Source organism: Haliaeetus albicilla, chromosome 19, assembly GCF_947461875.1.
Source record: "Haliaeetus albicilla chromosome 19, bHalAlb1.1, whole genome shotgun sequence".
Lineage (NCBI taxonomy): Eukaryota > Metazoa > Chordata > Aves > Accipitriformes > Accipitridae > Haliaeetus > Haliaeetus albicilla.
The window spans coordinates 14264918-14284746 of NC_091501.1; the positions used below are offsets into that span (position 1 = coordinate 14264918).

The window sequence follows — 19829 nt, forward strand, 5'->3', positions numbered from 1 at the left end:
TGCCAAATTAATTTCTCACCACAAATGAAACCAATGTGCCTACTGACTGCATTAAAATTAAGAATGGGAATGACAAATACAGGTGATTACTGGATTACACGTGAAACATCTGCACAGAGAAAGTGCAGGAAGCACTATCACCATTAGATCAACTGGTAAGTGCAAACAACAGACAAGCTTTCAGGCTTTCTTCAGAAGCAGTATGTTTTGAAGGACAGGGACCAAAGACCCATTGCTCTGAGCTTAACTTGATTATAGTAATCAGAGAGCTTGAGAACATTTGCAAGTGTGAGAGATGTAAGGTCAGTGACCTCTATGCAAGAGACCACAGTAATTATCAACTACAGTGATAGTGGCAATAAGGTGTGGCAGATGTTGAAAGGTATCATAAGACTTCTAAGTACCCTAAAACTATATTGGGACTGATAATGAAAATACACAGAGAGTTGTGAATTTTGCACTTGCCAGAATGTTTCAGTTTTATGTTGAACAGACACCCAGAGAACAATCTTACTAGCTTTCTGAAAAAAGGTGTTAAAATCCCTTTTCAGTACATATGCTCAAGCTAACACAATAAATTAACCAGGTCTTGTAATCATGAATCAATAACTGAGACTGCAGTCCTTCAAATGCCATAGCAATCAAGGACAAGTCTAGAAAGACTCCCACAGGGGCCTATCCTGGGACCTGTTCTCTTCCACAACTTGTGCCAGGCTATAACCTTGTCAAGTTTGCAGGTGATGCCAAATCAGGGGAGGACCAGTCAATACACTCAAGGGCAGGGCTGCCACTTTAGAGGGACCCACTCAGGCAGGAACAACAGGCCAACAAAAGCCTTATGAAATTCAACAAGGCTGCACACAAAGCCCTGTACCTGGGAAGGAAAAGCCCCTGGCAATAACACAGGCTGGAGCCTGACTACCTGCAAAGCAACTATGCTAGAAATGACCTGTGGGCCATAGTAGGCTGAGCTGCACATGAGCCAGTAGTGAGCCCTGGCAGCAGGAATACAGCCAGTAAATTGAGGGAAGTGATCATCTGCCTCTGCTCAGCACTTGTCAGACCACCTTTATAATACTGTGTCCAGTTTTGCCCCTTCCCAGCCCCCTCAGTAGAAGAAAGATTGACAGACTGTCATAAATTCAGCAGAGGGCCACCAGGATGGCTGGGGGCTGGAGAACCTGTTGTATTGGGAAATGTTGAGGGAGCCGGGCTTGTTCAGCTTGGAGAAGGGAAGGCTTCAGGTCTCCTAGCAGCAGTTCTAATACATAAAAGAAGGTCATCCAAAGACAAGCCAAGCTCTTCAGTGGTGCACAGTGGGAGGACAAGAGGCAACAGACATAAGCTGAAACAAGAGAGGTTGAGACCAGATATAAGACGGCTCCCTCCCTCCCTCCACCATACACCCAAGGCAGGGGGTCAGGCAATGGAGCACACTGCCTAGAGAGGCTGTGCAGTCTCCATCCTTGCAGGTTTTCAAGATAGATAAAGTCATGGGCAACCTGGTCTGATCTCACAGCTGTGCTGCTCTGAGCTGTGAATTACAACAGATTATCTCCCAACATCCCCTACCACCTTTATTTTCCTAATATTTTATTCAAGTGCTGTCTATATACCTGGACACTTCTACTCTATGGCCTACCTCGCAACTCCATTTGCTCTGTCCTCCTAATCCTCATTAAGTCTGTAAACAGTCCATAAAGCATGTTCCTGTTCAGTTCCCTCAGTCATCAGCAACAGGAACTGGCCTCTCCACAGAAGAGTTGAAAAACAGTCATCCAGTTCTCTGTTAGGTCCTCATATATATACTAAGTTTTACTTCAAGTAAGTTTTTTAAATATCATGCGAGTTCCTGCTGTCCATTCCCCCCCCCCCCCCAAAAAAAAAGATTCTGGAGCTGCTCCTTGCCAGATTTCCAGCAGTAGTGCAGAAGTCCATAAAAAACCAGCACCTTGTGCATCAAGAAGCAGTTAAAGGGTGGGATTGAGAGAACATGCTGTGTCTACTCCATTCTCTTCCTATAATCTCATTTCATAAGAGCTTATTAATTCTATTAAAAAACAAACAAAAACAACAAACAAAAAACCAAAAAACAACACCGCTCAAGCATTTGCCTGCTGTCACTTTGCAGCTTACCTGGTTATTTGCAGGCTTGTACTTCAGTCCTGGTTTGTTCAAGATTCTTTCAATCTGTTCATGGTTAAAGTTGGAGATTCCAATGGCTTTTACCAGACCAGCATCCACCAGCTCTTCCATGGCCTAACAGAAAAAAGCAAAAAGTCAGCATATAGTATACATGAGAGGACCTGAAGAACATGTTCGTCCCAACATGGCTTATTTTCTTCATGAGAAGCACAAAATAAGCATTTAGATTTTCAGAGTTCAAGTTTGAGGAAAAAAGCAGAGCACTAGTATATTTGTGCCATGTCTCATATTTCACCAAAGCTCAAAGACTCATTCTTTGAGACTGTGGAAATTCACAGCAAGTTAGAAGTGGAAAATAATGATACCCAATAATCCACTATTGTACCAGCAAGTCCTTCCAAGTAGTTCTAAATACATAAGACAATTTAGACTCCTGAAGGTAATGAAAACATGGAAGAGACTGCTAGGAACAGAAGACACTATTGTCCTGCTGTGACTAAACTTACCTCCCATGTATGTAGAATATCTGTGTTGCTGGGTATAGACATGCCTTTGTCATCTGTGGGAAACAGCTCCTCTCCTGCCTGTCAGTGACAAAGAAAATGCTTGAAACACTCTTTGGTGGGAAGTTAGGTTAACAACAGCTGAAGACCATTATAGTACAGACTCCTACTGCAGGATATACTTATTAGCTACATGTGTATTAGATAATACTAATACTCATTATCTACATTCTTCAGTCTTTTCTTTTCCTTTCCCCTGGGATTATAGCATTTTTGCCCCCAGCCCTCCCAATAAAGACAGGTACTCCTGCTGGACACAATGTCCTCTGGCTCATCAAAATACATATGGTGAAACATAACTCTCCACTTGTAGAATTATAGCCAGTTTACAAGTTTACTTTCTGTATTACAAAAATACAAAGTTCTTACATGGACATAATGAAGTGTTTTATTAAAATGTGTAATAAGAGCCCACTTAGGACCTGGAACATGTTCAGTCGATATTGGACCAGATCTGCTGACAAGTCTTTCATGTGAAGACTCATTATTTAAGTTGCTGGCATAGGGAATGCTAAAACAGCCTGTGTCCCAGTTAGGGCTACATGCCAGGTATCAACTTCATTCAAAACCAGTTGTTTTCTACTGATATATCATTATACCACAACACATTTTCACTTTGATAGTTCTGTCCCTATTAAACTAATTTTAAAAATACAGATGTTATGAAAAATAGTTGATCTCAGAATCAACAAGTAGAAAGAAGACTTTGAAGAGGCTCTAACAGAAAGACTAACTTTAGAAATATTCAAGCTGAGATACCAGTTCCTTTGCATGCAGTCAGTAAGAGTTAGGAACTAAAAAGTTTCACCTTTTGAAATTCAAGGTCTGTGGAACACTAAGGCTCCTACAGCAAAGGTCAATTCAATCTGTACTGTATTAAAGGACTCAGTGATTAAAGACAGAAATGGAAGACAGAAACATTCTCTTGCTCTGTGATTCTGTAACATGCAGAGGAAAGAATTTCTGTCAGGCAGCAAAGCACAGCCCTCATTCCCACAGCAGGCGAACCACATCATTGTCGGTTGAGCATACTTTGGATTTGTAAAAAACAACACATAGGCAATAAAAGGAGAGCAATATAACTTACGCTTGCAGCAGGGCAACCTGCCCCTAGTTCAAGGTCTACCTCTTCCATGATCAGAAGGGCAAAGGATGCTGTGCAAGCAGAAATCTCAGAGGTAGGGATCAAGAGCCTGGCTCACACGGCCAGAGTAAAGCTGAGCACCAGAGCAGTGCTGGTACACAGCAGACACATGATGATCTGCATTGGTTGGAGCAATTACTGGGCTGTAAAGCCATATAGATCTTCAAAACTGCCAGTCACAACAGAAAGCCAAAGGCATTGTTGTTACTGTACCTTAAAACCAAGAGGCCAGTGGATGAGGTAGAGATCCAGGTAATCCAGTTTCAGGGCAGCAAGAGTCTTCTGGCAGGCTCCCTTCACCAGAGGCTTGTCATGAAACGTACACCATAGCTAGAGACAAAAAGCCAAGGCATGCCATGACTTCCTAGGTTAAAGCTCCTGGAACCCTTCTGTTTCATGTCCAGGAGGGTGCCTGTCCCCTTCAGAAGGTGACGTGAAACTAGGTCATCCTACTGATCTTCAAATAGGGCTTGGCCTGTGAGTGGGACTGGCCTGTGATACTGAGGGCAATATGTGCAGTGGCCACACACATGACTGAACAGTATCATGGCAGACAGTAGTCTGCTTTCATTAATTAAGACTTCATTTAAAACCCACCTACTAGAAGTTCAGATGCTGCATGAAAGAGGACAGCATAATTTCATGCCAGGAAAAGTTTAAAGCATCACCCATATCAGTGGTACATACCCTGCATAATTCTCCATAAAGGATGAGGCAAAATAGGAAGCTTGTCTCAGGATTGGCCTCAGTGATGTTCTGAATTGTTCCATGTTGCACCGCAGAGTAGGAAAGTAAAGAACTGGGGGCTTACTATGAAAAAACATGTGTCTCCTGGGATCCTATACCACCAGATCCATACCTTACTGACAACAAAGAGGTCCTCTCGTTTCACAATGCCTTCCTTGATTTTTTGCTGGATCCCATCCCCAACTTCATTTTCATTCTGGTACACATAGGCACAGTCAAAGTGGCGGTAGCCAGCATCAATAGCTGCCATCACCGCAGCTGTCACCTTCCCTGGTGGGGACTGAAAAAATAATACCCAAGAAACTCTAATCAATATATATTGAACACCTTTTCCTAGGAAGATAAAATTAAGAAAGCCACCCCACCCAAAGCAATCCCCCAATTAAAATAAAGCAAAAAACCACCAACAACATCAAGAAGACCCCTATTTCTCCCTGCAGCTTTCTTGGGTGCGTACACACCTCGGGCAGAGGCAGCTGAGCTTCCAGCCAGCCTCCAGCCGCTCCTCTGCAACCCCACTCCCAGGCAGGGCTCCAGAGCGCCTTTGCAGAGCTGAGGCCCCAACACCAGGACAGCTCTCCAGAGCCGGGCCACGGCCTCCTCGCTTGCCCACACGGCTCCGAGGAGGAGAAGCCCTCCAGCCAGCGGGGCTCGGCCCAGCAGAGGGGCCTCAGCCCAGGCCCCGGCGACCCGCGCCCCCGGGCAGAGCCCCACGGCGGCGCAGGAGCTGGCCCGGGCCGCTGCCAGGGGCCGGCGGGCAGGGAGGGACCCTCGGTGCCGAGCGGCGCGGCCCTACCCAGCCCGGGACCCCGCCCGGGGCGTCGGCAGCGCGGCGCCCGGGGTGGCGGAGGGGACGGGCCCCGAGCCGGGTCGAGCCCCAACGCCGGCGGCCACGGCTGCGCCCGCCCGGCCTGGGCTGCCCCCGGCCGCATTCCCTCTCTCCCCAGCGCGGGGCCGGGGAAAGGGTGCCCGTCCCGCAGGGGTGGTTACGGGCAGGGCCAGGGCCAGCCCTGGGCTGGGCGCAGCCGTCCTCCCGCCGCCAGCGAGGGTGGGGGACACACACGGCCGCAAGCCCCGTTACCTTCCATGTGCCCAGCCCCAGGATGGGCATCTTGGCCCCGGTGTTCAGCTGCACGTAGGTCGCCATGGCCCCGCACACCGCCCAGGAGCACCACCGCGGCTGCGGCTGCCGACCCAGCGCCTTTAATAGAGGCCGGGCCCGCCCCGCCCCGGCGCGGAGGTGGGGGGGGGATGGCGGGGCGGTGCCGGCGCTGTCTCCCGGGCCGCCGCTGTCTCCCGGGCCGCCGCTGTGGGGCCCGGGCCCTCTGCGGCCCACGGCGGGGGTCCGGGGCGGCGGCTGAGGGCCGACGGAGGCCGCGCCTGCGACCCCCGGCGCCGGGGTGAGCGCCACGCAGCCGGCCGGGTTGTGTCAGGAGGTGCTTAAACCGGGGCTGCGCTAACTTGACGGGAAGGGCGTTCAGTAGGGCTCCCCGGCTGGTAGCCCTCCCGCAGCACCTCGGTCCCTGGATGTCACACCTCAGCCGTCGCCGGGATGGGGGTGACAGAGGAGGGGACGTGAGACAGAGGCGTCTCCCTGCGCCCTGAGAGCTGTTTGCGGGTTGCATGCCTCAGGCTGGAGGGCTGAGCCCCTTGCTGGAGCAGCACGTCCCCACGACGGGGATGGTGGCCTGGGCTGGTCCCCCTTGCTGGGGCCTTCTGACCCCGCTGTGCTGATACAGCGAGACGGCTAGAGAAACCTCGGCGTGGCTGGCTTGTGAGAGTGGGGAGAACCTGTTTCCTGCTCCAGATGGGACAAATGCAGCTTTCACTTCAAGGGAGAGTGAGCTGTGGCTTAGGAGTATGTTTGGATAAAGTCAGTTTAAAAACAGAACTTTATTTTGCATGTTGGGAGAGGTTTTTTTTAAGTGTTTTGAATGTTGCAGAAGAGAAACAGTGACTTTTTAATGAGTGACATAACGATCAAATTGTCCCTCTCTCTTTAGGGAGGTGCTGAGGGCATTTCAGAATAAAATGCATGATTGTAATCATACATGGTAGGTAGCCAGTAATCTCACATCAGAAACTGGGTTTGAAATTTTTGCAGACAAGCGTATGCTGTTCTGCTGAAGAGGTTGCAGCGCAGTGGAAAAAACCAGACTTGCCCGGGAGGCTTTGCTGCTTCCTCAGATGTGGAGAGTTTCTTCAGGTGTGAGCGTTTGCTCTGGGTGCCTCTCCCACGGCAAAGGCCCCTGCTCTCTACAGCCTGGTATTTTTTGCTCCATTTAACTAAGGGCAGGCAAGATAATTGGTTTTCCTCTTTAATGTTCCTCCTGTTTTGTGTCAGCGCCATCAGCCATCCCCGGCAGGATGCAATGTGTTTTCACATGTGCTTTCACTTGGATCATGAAAACGTTATATAACTCAGTGCTTATCTCTTTTGGGTTCAGTTTTCCCTGGCGGTTTCTAGTCAGAGAGATGTCTCCATCCCGTCACAAGAGGCTTCAGGGAGAAGTTCTGTATTTTGTTTTTGCTGTTTGCTCTCGCGAGTGGAAGACTTTCCCCTCACGGCTGTAAGGCAGGTCAGCTTTCTGCTGTTTACCTCTCCCCAAGGCCTGGCGGGGGCCATCACATGGTGGCAGGGCCTTGGGGGAAGAAATACTGTGTGTGTCACCAGGTGACAGCTAGCCCAGTAAATCTTGTGCGCTGTGTCCTTGATAACATGGCCAGCTGTTTCTTTACAGTGAGTGCTGGCAACGAGGAACTGCGCAGGGGAGGAGGATGGTTGTTCTTTTTCTTTTTTGTTCTTGATCCACATGAGAGGTTTTGCCCTGAAACAGGATGCGTAGTGTCATGAGTTCTTTGGTTTGCTGACGTCGCATTTAGTAACTGTAATTTCACCACAAATTGTGACTTTGGAGACCAGCAGTGTTTGGTACCTGAGAAGAACAGGGCCCAGAATAATGGAAGTGGGTATGTCCTTGTGGAGGCAGTCTTTACCGGCAGAGACCCTGTGGCCTGCTGAAAAAGCACAAAGGCTTTTTTTTTTTTTTTTTTTTTTGAGGAGGTGACAGAGTTGCAAGGTGTGGTCATCTCTATTCGTAAGGGGGAGAGCCGTGGGGGTCTGCAGCTTTAGGGCTACCGACAGACACAGGCATAGCTTAAACCAGTGTTCTGAGGTGAGGGCGTGCGGGTTTCAAGCTTGAATCCCTGTGAAGGGGAGCGGGACCTTCTGCCTTGCTTATAGCCTTTAAAAGGGGAGGTTTATCTTGCTCGGTGGGGTGCTCCAGTTCACCCTCTGGGTGCCAGCAAGCAGACCTGAGGGTCTTGGCTGAAGCTGACTGTAGAAGACCTCGGCCTCTTTTTCGCTCCGAGCTCAAATCAAGCCAGGAGCGTATCTTGGTGGATCTCCCATCTTCTCAGAGTTGATGAGGCTTTTTTTTTCCACACTAGTATTTGTCCGTTAATCCCCTCTGCTTCAAAACCACACCCCAGGCACAGCCAAGCGCTGAGGAAGCGCTCCCGCCGCCTGTGGCAGTTACTGGGTGGGAAGGGCAGGTTTAGCCCTGCGGGGGGGGGGGAGGGGGGGGAGACCTGGGCAGGAGGAAACTGCCAACTGCCCCAGGCCGGTCAGAACCACTTCTGGCCGGCTCTGAAACTGGTGCTGCCACCTGGGGTGATGGGAAGAGCCCGCGTGGCCCCCCCCCCCAGTCCCCCAGCTAGGGGAGAAGGAAGGCAGCACCTCACCCCGAAGGGGCTGGCTGCTGAGGGGCCTGTGGCCTGGGCCACCCCCGCCGGGCAGCGGCAACCCTGGGGACAGCAGCCTGCCCACCCGGCAGCACCAAGGCACGACAGGCAGCACTGAGCGGTAAAGGGAAGCATCAGGCATCCAGCCCCACCCTCCGAGCCACCCTCACCTCAGGGGGGGCATTGGGACGGACTGGGTGTAATCTGTGGTGAAAATGGGGGAAGCGGAGAGGGGGACAGAGGGCATTGGTGTTTGGCTTAGAGGCTGGGGAAGGTGGAGAAAGGTGTTTACTGTTTTGTTCTTCTGTGTTCTTTTTTGCCCCCTCAGTACCTGAATTGGTGAAATGAAGTCTGTCTTAACTGGCGATAAATCAGCTTAGATTGCCCTGAGATGAGACTGTTTTGCCTGGGACGGTAGCTGTTGGAGAATGCGTGTGACACCCAGCCCTGTCACGGCCTGGAACTGGAGCAATGAGAAGAACTCTGGAAGAAGCCATGATCCTGGTCCTGGGAATACGTGGTGGTGGAAGTGGCACAGCCAGTGTGTGTCCAGGGGTGAGTGCAGACAGTGTACGAGCAGCTGCAGAAAGGAGAGACCTGGGGAGACTATTGCTGGGTGGGAATGTGATTGGGAAGAGATAGACAGGTGCTTCATCCAAGCCCGTACCCCAGTGGCCTGGTGTAGTGCTGTCTCCACATGTAGGTTCCAAATGCACAGGTCGGGGAGCTGCAGAGGTGCTGGCTGTGAAACATGGGGAGAAAGGCATGCTGCTGTGATGTGGCTGTGTGCTGGGGCTTGCCATGTGCTGCAAATGGGGCTTCAGAGAGACCAGGACTGCTTAGCAGAACGGGGGAGTCAGGCTGATGATTTTTGTTGGAGTAATGTGCATTAACAAGTGCTCGGGGCAAAGGAGAGGCCCTTGGTCAGAAGTGAGCAATAGCGCTGAATTGGCCAGATGGAAAGCTGCGTGCCAGGTAGGCCAAGCTGCAGTTGCAGGAGCAGCAAGTTATCTTAAAGTGATTACCTCAGAGGGGGACCCTGGCACCTCTGAGGGGAAACAGAGAACTGATGGCAAAGTAAAAACAAAGCCCTTTCAGGCAGCCTGAGTTGCAAGGTTAAGTAGATCTGTGGAGATGGGAGTGCTGCTCCCCAGAGTGTGAGCGCTCTCTTGACAGTCCTTTGTTCAGAATTAAACTACAGAAATGCTGAACACTTGCAGCAACTGGTGTCCCTGCAGTGGCTGTGGTGGTGCTGGGAAGCCAGAGCAAATGGGATACAGCTTTTGTCGTGGAAGAGCAGAGTTCTGGGGTGTTTGAGCTCTATGCTACTTGCAAGCACTGCCCTGCACAAGAGAGGAAGGTTTTAGGATCTGCTAGTGAAGGGCTGTGTGGAGCAATGGCCCGATCCTGCTGAACCCACAGATGAGACACACCCACAGAGGGACTGGGAAGAAGCAGGTAATCTGCCATTGCTTGGACTGCTGGATTGTGTTTACAGGCAAGGAGGAAGGGACCTTGAAAAAGTGGAGATCACTGATGCCATGGCCTGAAAGCTCCAAGGTCTGAGCACAGTAACTACTGCCCCTCTGGTATCACCTGATAAGCTGGTGGCGCGTCAAGGAGTGACTTAAATGTATTGTACTGGAGGGAGCATGCCAGAAGACAGGCAGGAGATTAGTGGCATGGCCAAGGATAATGCTGGGAGTCCAGTAGTATGGTTGACCTTGGAAAAAGTTTTAGAAGGGGTTGGAAAGTATATGTTAAGATTGTTGGAGTTGTTGTTGATCCTGATAATTTTATCTGCTAGGGGAGGGGTGGGTTTGTGATGTGTGTTACGTTCACATTGGTGAGATGTTAACTACACTAGTCTGGTCTGCTGGGACAAGGGATGGAGTTTATAATGAATATACATTAAGATTGTGATGATGTTAAAGGTACAGTTTATATAAGGGTGAAACAATTCTTAATATATTTTTCAATAAGGTGAAGGGTGGAATGTAAAGGACACAAATTGCAGGGGATGGCAGTGGTGACCTGTGTGGAGACCATGAACTGCTCAGTGTCAGCCAGAACCAGTTACCTCCAACACCAATGTAAACACTATGTCATACCAAAATTTAAACCCACGGTGCCCTGGCTTAGACACACTGTTGGAAATACAGGTGCACAATTTGAAAGAGATCCATGCTGAAAGGGCTTACTTCTGAGGGGACTGCAGCTGGTGGATGAGCCATGCTGGAGCAAGGAAACCCCTGAAGGCACTGTGGCCACTGGGTGACCTATGCTGGAGAAGGCATACCACTGAAAAGACAGCGGTCTAAACCTTTGGCTCTCCCTGCACCACAGCAAACATTGTACCTTTACTATTCAATAAAAATGGGTATTTGGTCTCAGCAGAGCTGTTTCACCTCAGCCTGGGGATTGCTGAGGGTTTTATGGGTTGCTTCCTTCAGGAAGCTGCAAAACAAATGTTCTTGGATTACGTGTTGATGAATTGAAAGTGGAAATTTTGGGAAGAAGGTCCTAAGGTGCCTCTTTTCTTGAACAGAGTTTTTACTATTTTTCCATGAAACCCAGTGTGCAACTTTATGATTATGTGTTTGGTCACCTGCCCAGTAGGAGGAAACAGAAAGGTGACACAGCCACAAAAGCAAATACTTCCTCATCTCACTTGGTGGTGTTGTTAAAGGAGCCTTGATTGTTTTGATGGCTTGAATTTGGGCATCAGGTGGAAAGGAGGTTTGGGGATCAGTTCCTTGAGACCTACTCTGCATGTCCCCTGTGCCAGATATGCTCCAGAGTGGGTGTCTGTGCGTGTAGGCGTATGTGGGGAACTCGGGTGTCCAGCTCTGCTGTCACTGGGACTTGTGTCTCTGCACCATGCCTTCTGGGACTGGGATCTGCCAGAGGCGGAGAGGCCAAAGGGGTTGGTGGGCTCAGACCCAGCCGCTCCCCCATGGGGGTGAGCAAGCCCCTGATACTGCAGTGCTGTGGGAGGGCTTGGGACCCCCAGCTGCAGCCCTGGGGCTGTGGGGCCAGGGCAGTGGTGGGAGGGGGTTGCTGGGCTGAAGGGGGCTGCTGGAGGAGGTGGTTGGAACCAGATGGGCCATCGTACCTGAGCACCTGTCCTGGGCTGGGTGCCCTGGGCTCAGAGCATTTGGTGCTGCCAGGGAATTGGCCGTCGAGGCAGGGCCGGCGGGGAGGCCGGCAGTTCGGGCGCAGCGCCGAGGGGCTGAGCCTCCCCTGCGAGGAGGCAGACACCCAAGTCTTGTGGCGTCTGAAATGCCCCCCAGCACTGCTGGGGGGTGGTGGCCAGCGAGGAGGGGGCAAGGCGGGTCTCCTCTGAGGGCTGGCTGCCCTCTGGTGCCCGCAGGGGAAAGTGCCGAGTGGCTTTGCTGTCCCAGGGAGGATTCGTGTCCCCAAGGTGCAGGTGAGTGCGGGCGACCCGTGCATACTTCACCTTTGTTCCCAGGGGAGAGGGTGCATGAAGTCTAGAGAACCTAAAAAGAGCAAGTCAGGTCTGAACCAAGGGCAGCTCCCACCATGGGTGTAATGGATCATGCTGAAGGCTGCTGTCTTGTTCAGCCCAAATCTCCCTTGGCAGTGATGGGAGCTTAGAAGTTGGCCCTAAGGTGGGTACCTAAAGTTAGAGGAGATGATTCCCCAGTAGAGACACTTCAGCAGCTGCCTGTGACTTCGGAGAAAAGGCCAAGGACAGCTGTGCAGAGTGCATCTGAAATACAAAGCATATCTTAAAAACAGAACAGCAAGTAAATTCTCATTTCTTTTGTTTGGCTGCAGTAGGTTAACATCTATTAGTTCTGTACAGAAGCACTAAAAATACTTGTACTGCATTCCTCTGCCACATTTTGTTTCTGTCCCAGGGGGTTGTATATTACCGTCTTTTGGAAGTTTTAGTCTGAGAAAAATTTAACAGTTTTATCTGCAAAAAGCAGCATATCAAACTCAACAGAGCTAGTAAAGAACAAACTCAGTTCCTAAAGTCAAATAGTATTGGGGGTCCAGCATCCTGTCTCACTTCTAACTATAATGTCTACACAGGAGCATAAACACTCACACTTTCAAAGCAAAAGATCTTTTTGGTCAGGCAGGAATCTTTTATTTCATTGCTGCATTTAAAGATCAGTTTTCTCAAATATAGGCACTTGAATGAAATGGCAGGTGCAAGTTCTGAGTTTTTTGTTTGGGGTTTGGGTTTTTTTTTTTGCTTGTTAACAATTTTCCATATAAGGATAGAATTTTACAACTAGCAATAATTTGAAGCACATGTTGAAATTGTGTTGTATCCAAAATCCACCACGCTGTTGTATTCTGACACATAGGAGAAAGCTTGTATAAAAATACTGCCGAGCATGCACCTGTATGTTTTCTGCATGTGGATTTTTTTTCTTTTTTTAAGAAAGGGATAAATATTAAAAAAAAAAAAACAAAACCCCAAACCACACAAACCCTTTCTCAGTTAGTTCTGGCATGGTGAAACTCCTGGTTGTCTCACTCATCCTAAGGAAGATAGTCTTTAGTTCACATTTCTCAGAGATTTTTCTCCAGTGCTCAGAACTGCTGGATATCCTCCTTAGCCTGTTGTGTTGATGCAAGATAAAGTATAAATGTGAATGTGTAGTTCAAAGTCTCTCTCTGTTTTCTCCTTAATTCCGCATTTTGGCAGAGAATTATGAAAGCTCACATTTTATTCTTTAGAATAATTTTACTGTATCCTTCTTTCAAAAAAGAAACAACAACAACAAAATAATCACTGAATACATATCCTGTGACTTCATTGGCTGCAGGTGGAAGGATGTAATAAGAAAGCTAGATAAATTGATAGGAAGAATATCAGACCAAGCTCTGGAGGAGGGCAGATATGACCATCTTCAGTATTCTGCATTAGAAGGGTACTCCTTGTGAGTTTTGCACCTCAAGGGAATAAGACTTAATTTCAACCATATTTTTTTTTAATATTAGATAAATTCTAGGGACTTATATACATATATTTTAGAATATCTTATGTCATCTCAAATTATCAGTGTACCGAGACAAACATTTGCACATTGTGTTTTTTTCCTGTTGGAATGAGTGAGAACAAGTACTAACACCACCTAAAGTTGTAATGTATCTGAGGTTCATTGTCCTGTCTCTCCCAGAACCATAACACTGAAGCCAAAAATGCAAGTCTTCTTCACACTTCATTTGAAAACAAAAGCTTCTTTCTTTTTAATCACATAAAAAGACTAAGTTCTTTTTGCATTTGTCACGGGGTAAGGGAGCACCAGGTAACGTGACACTGCTAAGCTGAATTCACCAAGTGGACTAATGGAGGAATAGCCTGTCAGGAAGAGTGTTACAGAGGCACAGGAGTCTTGGTACATGTAAGCTATGGATGTGAAAGTGATAGAAGAACAATACCTGGAAGTACTCACAAGACATAACATTCTGTCCCTCATCTACTATACCAGCGAGTCAGTGTGGTCTCACCTGGGGGAAATGCAACACTCTGACCTGTCTTAGTGTCAGGCTCTGGGCAGTGGCTCAGCACGAACACCTACCATTACACCTTGTCTCCACATCATTTTGGATACCTGTGGAGTGATGTTTCCCCATAGTCTGTTTTATTGTGGGTTTTTAAAGCTAGATGCTAGCACAGGCTGGCAGCCAGATCAGTCTACACTATTACCATATAGTTTCCAGGTGTATATACCAAAACTGCTTACGCAATTCTTGTTTGCACTGGCTGGTCAGCCATGGTTCATTATATGCAGTTATTCTACTCCTGATCGAGGCAAGATCTTGATGCTCCTGTGCCATTCAACCTCTCAGCCTTTCTGTCATCTGTCAAGTATCTTTCATACATGCACTCATACTTACAAACTAGTAATGTACAATGCAAGTACCTCAAGCTTGTAGAAGTGTATTCACTTGTTGCACACCAAATTGTAATAGAAGTTAGTATGGCACAAACAGTCAGTCAGCATCGTGTCCTAATACTATTAACCTTTACAAAAGCAGGTTTCTGTTGTCTAGTTCTCAAGCAAGTTTCCAAAACCACCTTCTTGCTCAAGATACAACTCAAATTTCATATGCTTTTCTCAGACCCTACAGCTTGATCTGGTGTGGATGTTATAGACCAGAATGCAGTAGTTGTACTGCAGATGCCCTATGTCCACCAGCCCAAGGCACATTGCACTTAACAGTCCCCTGAAGTACCATGCTGTTGCAACACCTCCTAGCAATCCTAGCACTGCCGAGCAAGGCTCACCTGCATCCTCCACCATGAAGGACAGGCTTTGTCAGGGGAAAGCTTTACTCATACATACAGTTACAGTTAAGAGAAACCTGTCCCAGTGACCATTCCACTGACTCAGCACAGCATAGCCTGGAGGGAACATAACACTTCCTCCAGTGTCAGGCTCTGGGGCAGCAGCTCAGTATTAACAGTTCCACCTTGCACCCTCTGCTTCTATGCAGTACCAGGCACCTGCTTAATGCAGTCTCCCCTCTCCTCCCAGTATCTGTTACTCTGGGCTTTTAACAGCCAGATGTCAGCACAGGTTACCAACCAAATCAGTCCACAGTGATACCACTGTACAGCTATCCAGCAGTTTCAGGTGTTGGTCTCCTGTTGCTTGTTGATCCACAGTCCGTACTAAGGCCTGTCATACTTGGCTGTTCTTGTCAGCATTGCTCTGTCAACCAAAGCTTACTGCACCAAGTAATTCAACTTTTGATCAAGACAAGATCTTGATGCTCCTGTGACATCATTTAAAATGGAATATGGATAATGGTTTCCATTGACACTGTTGATGCCAGTGGCTTGGTTTATCAATTTTTCACATTAGAACAGAACTTCAAAACCAGCAGTAATCTAAAGATTTTTTATTTGGATAAGAATAAAATTGAACACTAATTTCTATCCAGTTTTAGCCTGTAAAAGAGTTCAACTGAAATAAGGCCCAGTATGAGTTGGTATACATGTGCAGGTCTGGACATTTCTCCCATTTATTCTTCTTTCCCAGAAAGCTTTGGGCTGTGCTCTAGAAGTTAATTGTTGTCTTTTATCTTCAGGCAGTGATTATGTAGTTCATTCTTTCAGGATTTTTCTTCTGTGCTCACATATCCTTACCCTGCAGCCTTAAGTGGTGTTGATGCAAGACAGAAGATAAAAAAAGAATCAGTTGCTAGTTCATTCTTTGTGTTTTCTGCTTTGCTATTTCAGCCATGCAGAGACATTCATCTAGTGAGTAGACAATTATTATATCCCACATTTTGTTCTTCAGAACAATTTTACTATTTCCTTCTACCAAAGAAGAAAAACCCAAACAAAGTCACTGAATACATATACTATGCCTTTGCTGGCAGGAGACGTACAGTGTGCAAGCTATATAGCGGACAACTCTAGGCAATGGTAGATGCTCAATAGACCCCAGAGGCCTGCAGGAAGGCAGGATAAAACTGTCTTCAGTATTCTGCATTGAAAGGGTACTCCTTGTGATTTTTGCACCTGGAGGAAATCAAATATGAAAGATTACTCTCAAGGCTGAAATAAATGCTATGTAGAACTACACTGGGTGTATAGAGGAGTCTTCAAGGGAGGCTCTGAACTGTGTAACTGCAGAATGAATTTAAGAGACCTATTAGTATAGAAATGGCATACACGACCAACAAGTTCAAGTCTTTTACTGTTATTCAGGCACTGAACAGTGGTCAGACCAGGTTACTTTGTAGATAAAGAATTCAGCTGCTGTCGGAGAAAACAGCAGTTTCTGTGGCCTTTCAGCCAAGACTTGCTTGTCTTGCTAGAGGCTTCCAAGGTGCACATCTGCAAGTAGTCATTCTTCATCCTGCACTTCAGATGGTCTTTCCCTCCCCCAACCACGTACGGAAGAGCTGACATCACTTTATAACTCACAGAAAAAAAACCAAAACACCCATAAATTTAAAACTGCCTAATGCTCATTTCTCCAATATGGACATAGCCAAAGTTATCAACTAGAACCCTGCTTTGGAATTCCAGGCACAGTTTCCTGGATAAAGGATTCACAGTGAACACATAGTATGACTTATACTCATCCTTTAGTCAATCAAGTGAAAATATAACTCCACTAAGATGTTAAATAACAGCTACTTCCTCCCCCAAATGATTTCAGATTTCAAAATATACCCAATTTAAACAGCTATGCCAGTACCTGTGAGATCAGAATAAAGATTATTGAAAATTAAGACTTTGAAGGAAACAAGCTGTCACTTACGTGATCATTTCACAGATCCTCCAGTTTCTGTTTAAGCTGAGAAGGGCTGCCATCTCCTCTTTAGTCAATTCAAAGTCAAACACCTAAAAGAGAAACAGCTGGAAATCACCTCTTTGAACAAATCAAATCAGAAGCAAGATTCACAAGATTAATAAACAAGTTCACATCAGAAAGGCTGCAGGCTAGAAATGATGGCTTCATGAGACAGGGAAAGGAAAAAGAAGTATCTTTGGATTTTCAAGACTCTACTGGCAGAGGGAAGAAACAAACAAAAGAGATTGCCAGTTGTAGTTACATGTGCCAGCTGTTCCAAGATGTTTGGTGAGCACCTTAGTGTTTCAGAATGCCTCTATTTGTGGAAGATGCATTTTCTCCAATTCCAAAGAAACATCTGGAAGACTTTCATATTTCAATAAATCCAGCTATGTTACTTCTGAAATCTTCATGTCCCATACCAGGAAAAAACCCCTGACTTAACAGTCAGAGGAGCGATGTGGTTTATTGACACCAGGACTCTTCCCCTCACATTGCTTACTCCATATTTTGAGGAATGTTACTGCACTTGGGCTCCAGGCAAGCCCTGCCCACCACTTCATCCACAAGGAGACACTGTATAAGGTGCCTGATACAGTTATCAACATATTGTTTCCAAGAGCTCTGTCTATCTTTTCTCCAGTCCTAATGTAGCCCTAATTTCCAGACAGAGAGAAAAACCCCATCCTCTTGCCTGACAAGGACTTGGGAAGGGTGAGAAAGGATCACTGCTTGCTCTGCAGGGAGAAGGCATGCCATCCTCGAAGGGCAGCACCCAGCTCACTCGTAATCATTCACCTTGGAGTTCTCCACAATGCGCTGTGGTGTGACAGACTTGGGAATCGCAATCACATTTCTCTGGATCTGGAAGCGAAGGAGAACCTGCAGGAACAGATAACTGAGTCAGAGAAAGGATGGCTCCTGCTCTGGAGGAAGCAGAGCCTGTTCCAACAGCTGTTTTCCCTAAGCTATACCCATTTCTGCAGAGCTGCATTTCAAATCCTTCCTGTTGCTGTGGCCTAGGTAGCACTTCCGGGAGAGCAATGATGGAAGAGCCCACATGGAAGGCCTCCTTTCCTATCCAGTTTGGGACAGTTAACTCCTTTTCTTCCCACCTGGGCTTTTAGCAGTCCATGCAAGGCTTTCGTTCTCTGCAGGACTTTAGAGGGGAAGTGACATCTGTGAAGATGGGTCAAGAATCCTTTTCTGTCTGAGGGCCAAAGAAATAGTAGCAGCATATATTGTAGGCCACAGTGTAGGCAACCCACATTGCTTGTTAACGCCACAAAAGGGCACCACAATTCACAGGGAACACTGATAAAGGTTGTACCCTCTCTTCAGACATAGTTTCCTTAATGGCTGTGTTACTGGAAGGAGTACCCACTGTTTGGCACCTACCCACCTGCGCTGGGGTTTTGTTGTGCTTGGCTGCAATCTCTTTGATCTTGGGGTCATCCAGAAGACAAGGCTCCTCTGGCTTAGCCCTACACAGATGAAGAAAAGGAAGAAACAGCAAAGAATCACTCCAGAAAGATTCTACCTAGCATGAGTAATTTTTAAAAATAATAATATATATATACACCTGCACAATTACTCATTCAGTTAGTCTGAATGTTTCAAATTTAGACCATACTAACCCACTTGGAAATTACCTGTCAGGGCGTCCAAGGGGACAGTATGCTGTCACAGTGATCCCTTTGGATTGGCAATAGTTGATAAGCTTCTCCTGGGTGAGGTATGGATGACACTCAATCTGCCAACACAGGAGCAGAGACAGACAGTTGTAGAACTACTGTAGTGTTCCCATGCTCCAGAGTTGGTTTTTTTTTTCTGAATCCTGATTTCCTACTAACAGGCTGCCTTCATCCTACCCTACATGTGGTCTGTGTGACAATACAAAACTATAATTCTATAGGGCACAACTTTTGTGTTGAGTCCTTATGTGCTTTTTGGATTTTGTTCTGAGAGGCTTTATAAGAGTCAATGATTACAGTCAGAATGATAGCTTGTGTCTAGATTATTTATCCCTCCAGAGAGAATGCTTCATAGAAAAGCACTCCAGAATATGCAAAAAGTGGTTCAACAAGGTGAGACAAAAAGGAAATATACTGGTCTTTTTTGTACCAAGAAGTATCCACAGAGTGGGATTTAGAGTACATACTGTGCCTACTTTGTTCTCCCTTTTTCTGTCTCCTCATTCAACTGTAATCAGATCTTCATAATCCCTGAAAACTATTCACCTGCAGTCACTTAGCAGTTTACCTGGTTATTTGCAGGCTTGTGCTTCAGTCCCGGCTTGTTCAAGATTCTTTCGGTCTGCTCACGGTTAAAGTTGGAGATTCCAATGGCTTTTACCAGACCAGCATCCACTAGCTCTTCCATGGCCTAACACAAAGTGGAGCAAAGTCAACATCCAGTGTACAAGATGTGACCTGAATACATTCTTCCTGATGTGGCTTGTTTCCCTTCATGGAAAGCACAAAACAACTGTTTGGACTTGCTGGGTTTTTGATTCTCAAGGGGAAAAGTGGGTACTGGTAGTATCTATGCCATATCTTCTGCCCAAAATATTTCTGAGACTGTGAAATTCACCGAATTACACAAGGAAAAGAAGACTCTAACTCTACTGTTGTCACAGCACTGGAGGGCTGTGTCCTAGGAGGATGGCAGGATCATAACCCAAGTGTCTTTCTGCAAAATCTGTCTGAGCAGTTCAAGAACTGCATGAGAACTATGCTGAAGAAAAATCATATAGTTACAGTCAAGTAAATAACTTTTTCTAGCCTCAGTCTGGTCTGCAGCTCCACTGAAAGTGATTGTGCAGCTCAGTAACTTGAGATACTAATCCACAGTGAATAGGAATAATAGCGTGTCTAAGCATGCACATTTTCAAAAGCTACCACATACTTTTGTGAATTCTTTCCAACTAATTCTGCATATATGCATGAGCCGTTCTGTGACTGCTGAAGCTAACACCACTGCTGAGGACAGAAGACATGACCCTTCCACTGTGGCTGAACTTACCTCCCACGTATGCAGAATATCTGTGTTGCTGGGTATAGACATGCCTTTGCCATCTGTGGGAAACAGCTCCTCTCCTGCCTGTCAGTGACAAAGAAAATGCTTGAAAATCTGTTGAGAAGTTTGCTTAATACCATGAGAGCTCACAACCACAATAGCTTAAACTTC

The 19829-nt window shown here is 47.0% G+C and overlaps 1 protein-coding gene and 1 long non-coding RNA gene across 11 annotated transcripts in view; one reads left to right on the forward strand and one right to left on the reverse strand.

The window, feature by feature from the left end:
- Positions 1 to 19829, reverse strand: part of LOC104325370 (aldo-keto reductase family 1 member B1-like) — a 236250-nt gene that overhangs the window by 212936 nt on the left and 3485 nt on the right. For 2 of the 10 annotated variants that reach the window (XM_069807779.1, XM_069807778.1), the window contains exons 1-5: positions 5061 to 5550; positions 4712 to 4879; positions 4066 to 4182; positions 2652 to 2729; positions 2137 to 2259 (exon numbers count right to left, since the gene is read on the reverse strand). In XM_069807779.1, coding sequence (XP_069663880.1) covers positions 2137 to 2259; positions 2652 to 2729; positions 4066 to 4182; positions 4712 to 4879; positions 5061 to 5531 — 957 coding nt within the window. In that variant the 5' untranslated portion in view covers positions 5532 to 5550. Of the gene's footprint in view, positions 1 to 2136; positions 2260 to 2651; positions 2730 to 4065; positions 4183 to 4711; positions 4880 to 5060; positions 5551 to 5680; positions 5839 to 15219; positions 15860 to 16607; positions 16691 to 17438; positions 17523 to 18042; positions 18125 to 18292; positions 18394 to 18902; positions 19026 to 19664; positions 19743 to 19829 lie in introns of those variants that run through there. The other 8 variants (XM_069807782.1, XM_069807786.1, XM_069807787.1 and 5 more) reach the window with 6 other exon arrangements.
- On the forward strand, positions 5896 to 10922 carry LOC138690088 (uncharacterized). The gene is made up of 3 exons (XR_011328890.1): positions 5896 to 5999; positions 8672 to 8898; positions 10327 to 10922. It is a non-coding gene; the product is annotated as an uncharacterized lncRNA (long non-coding RNA).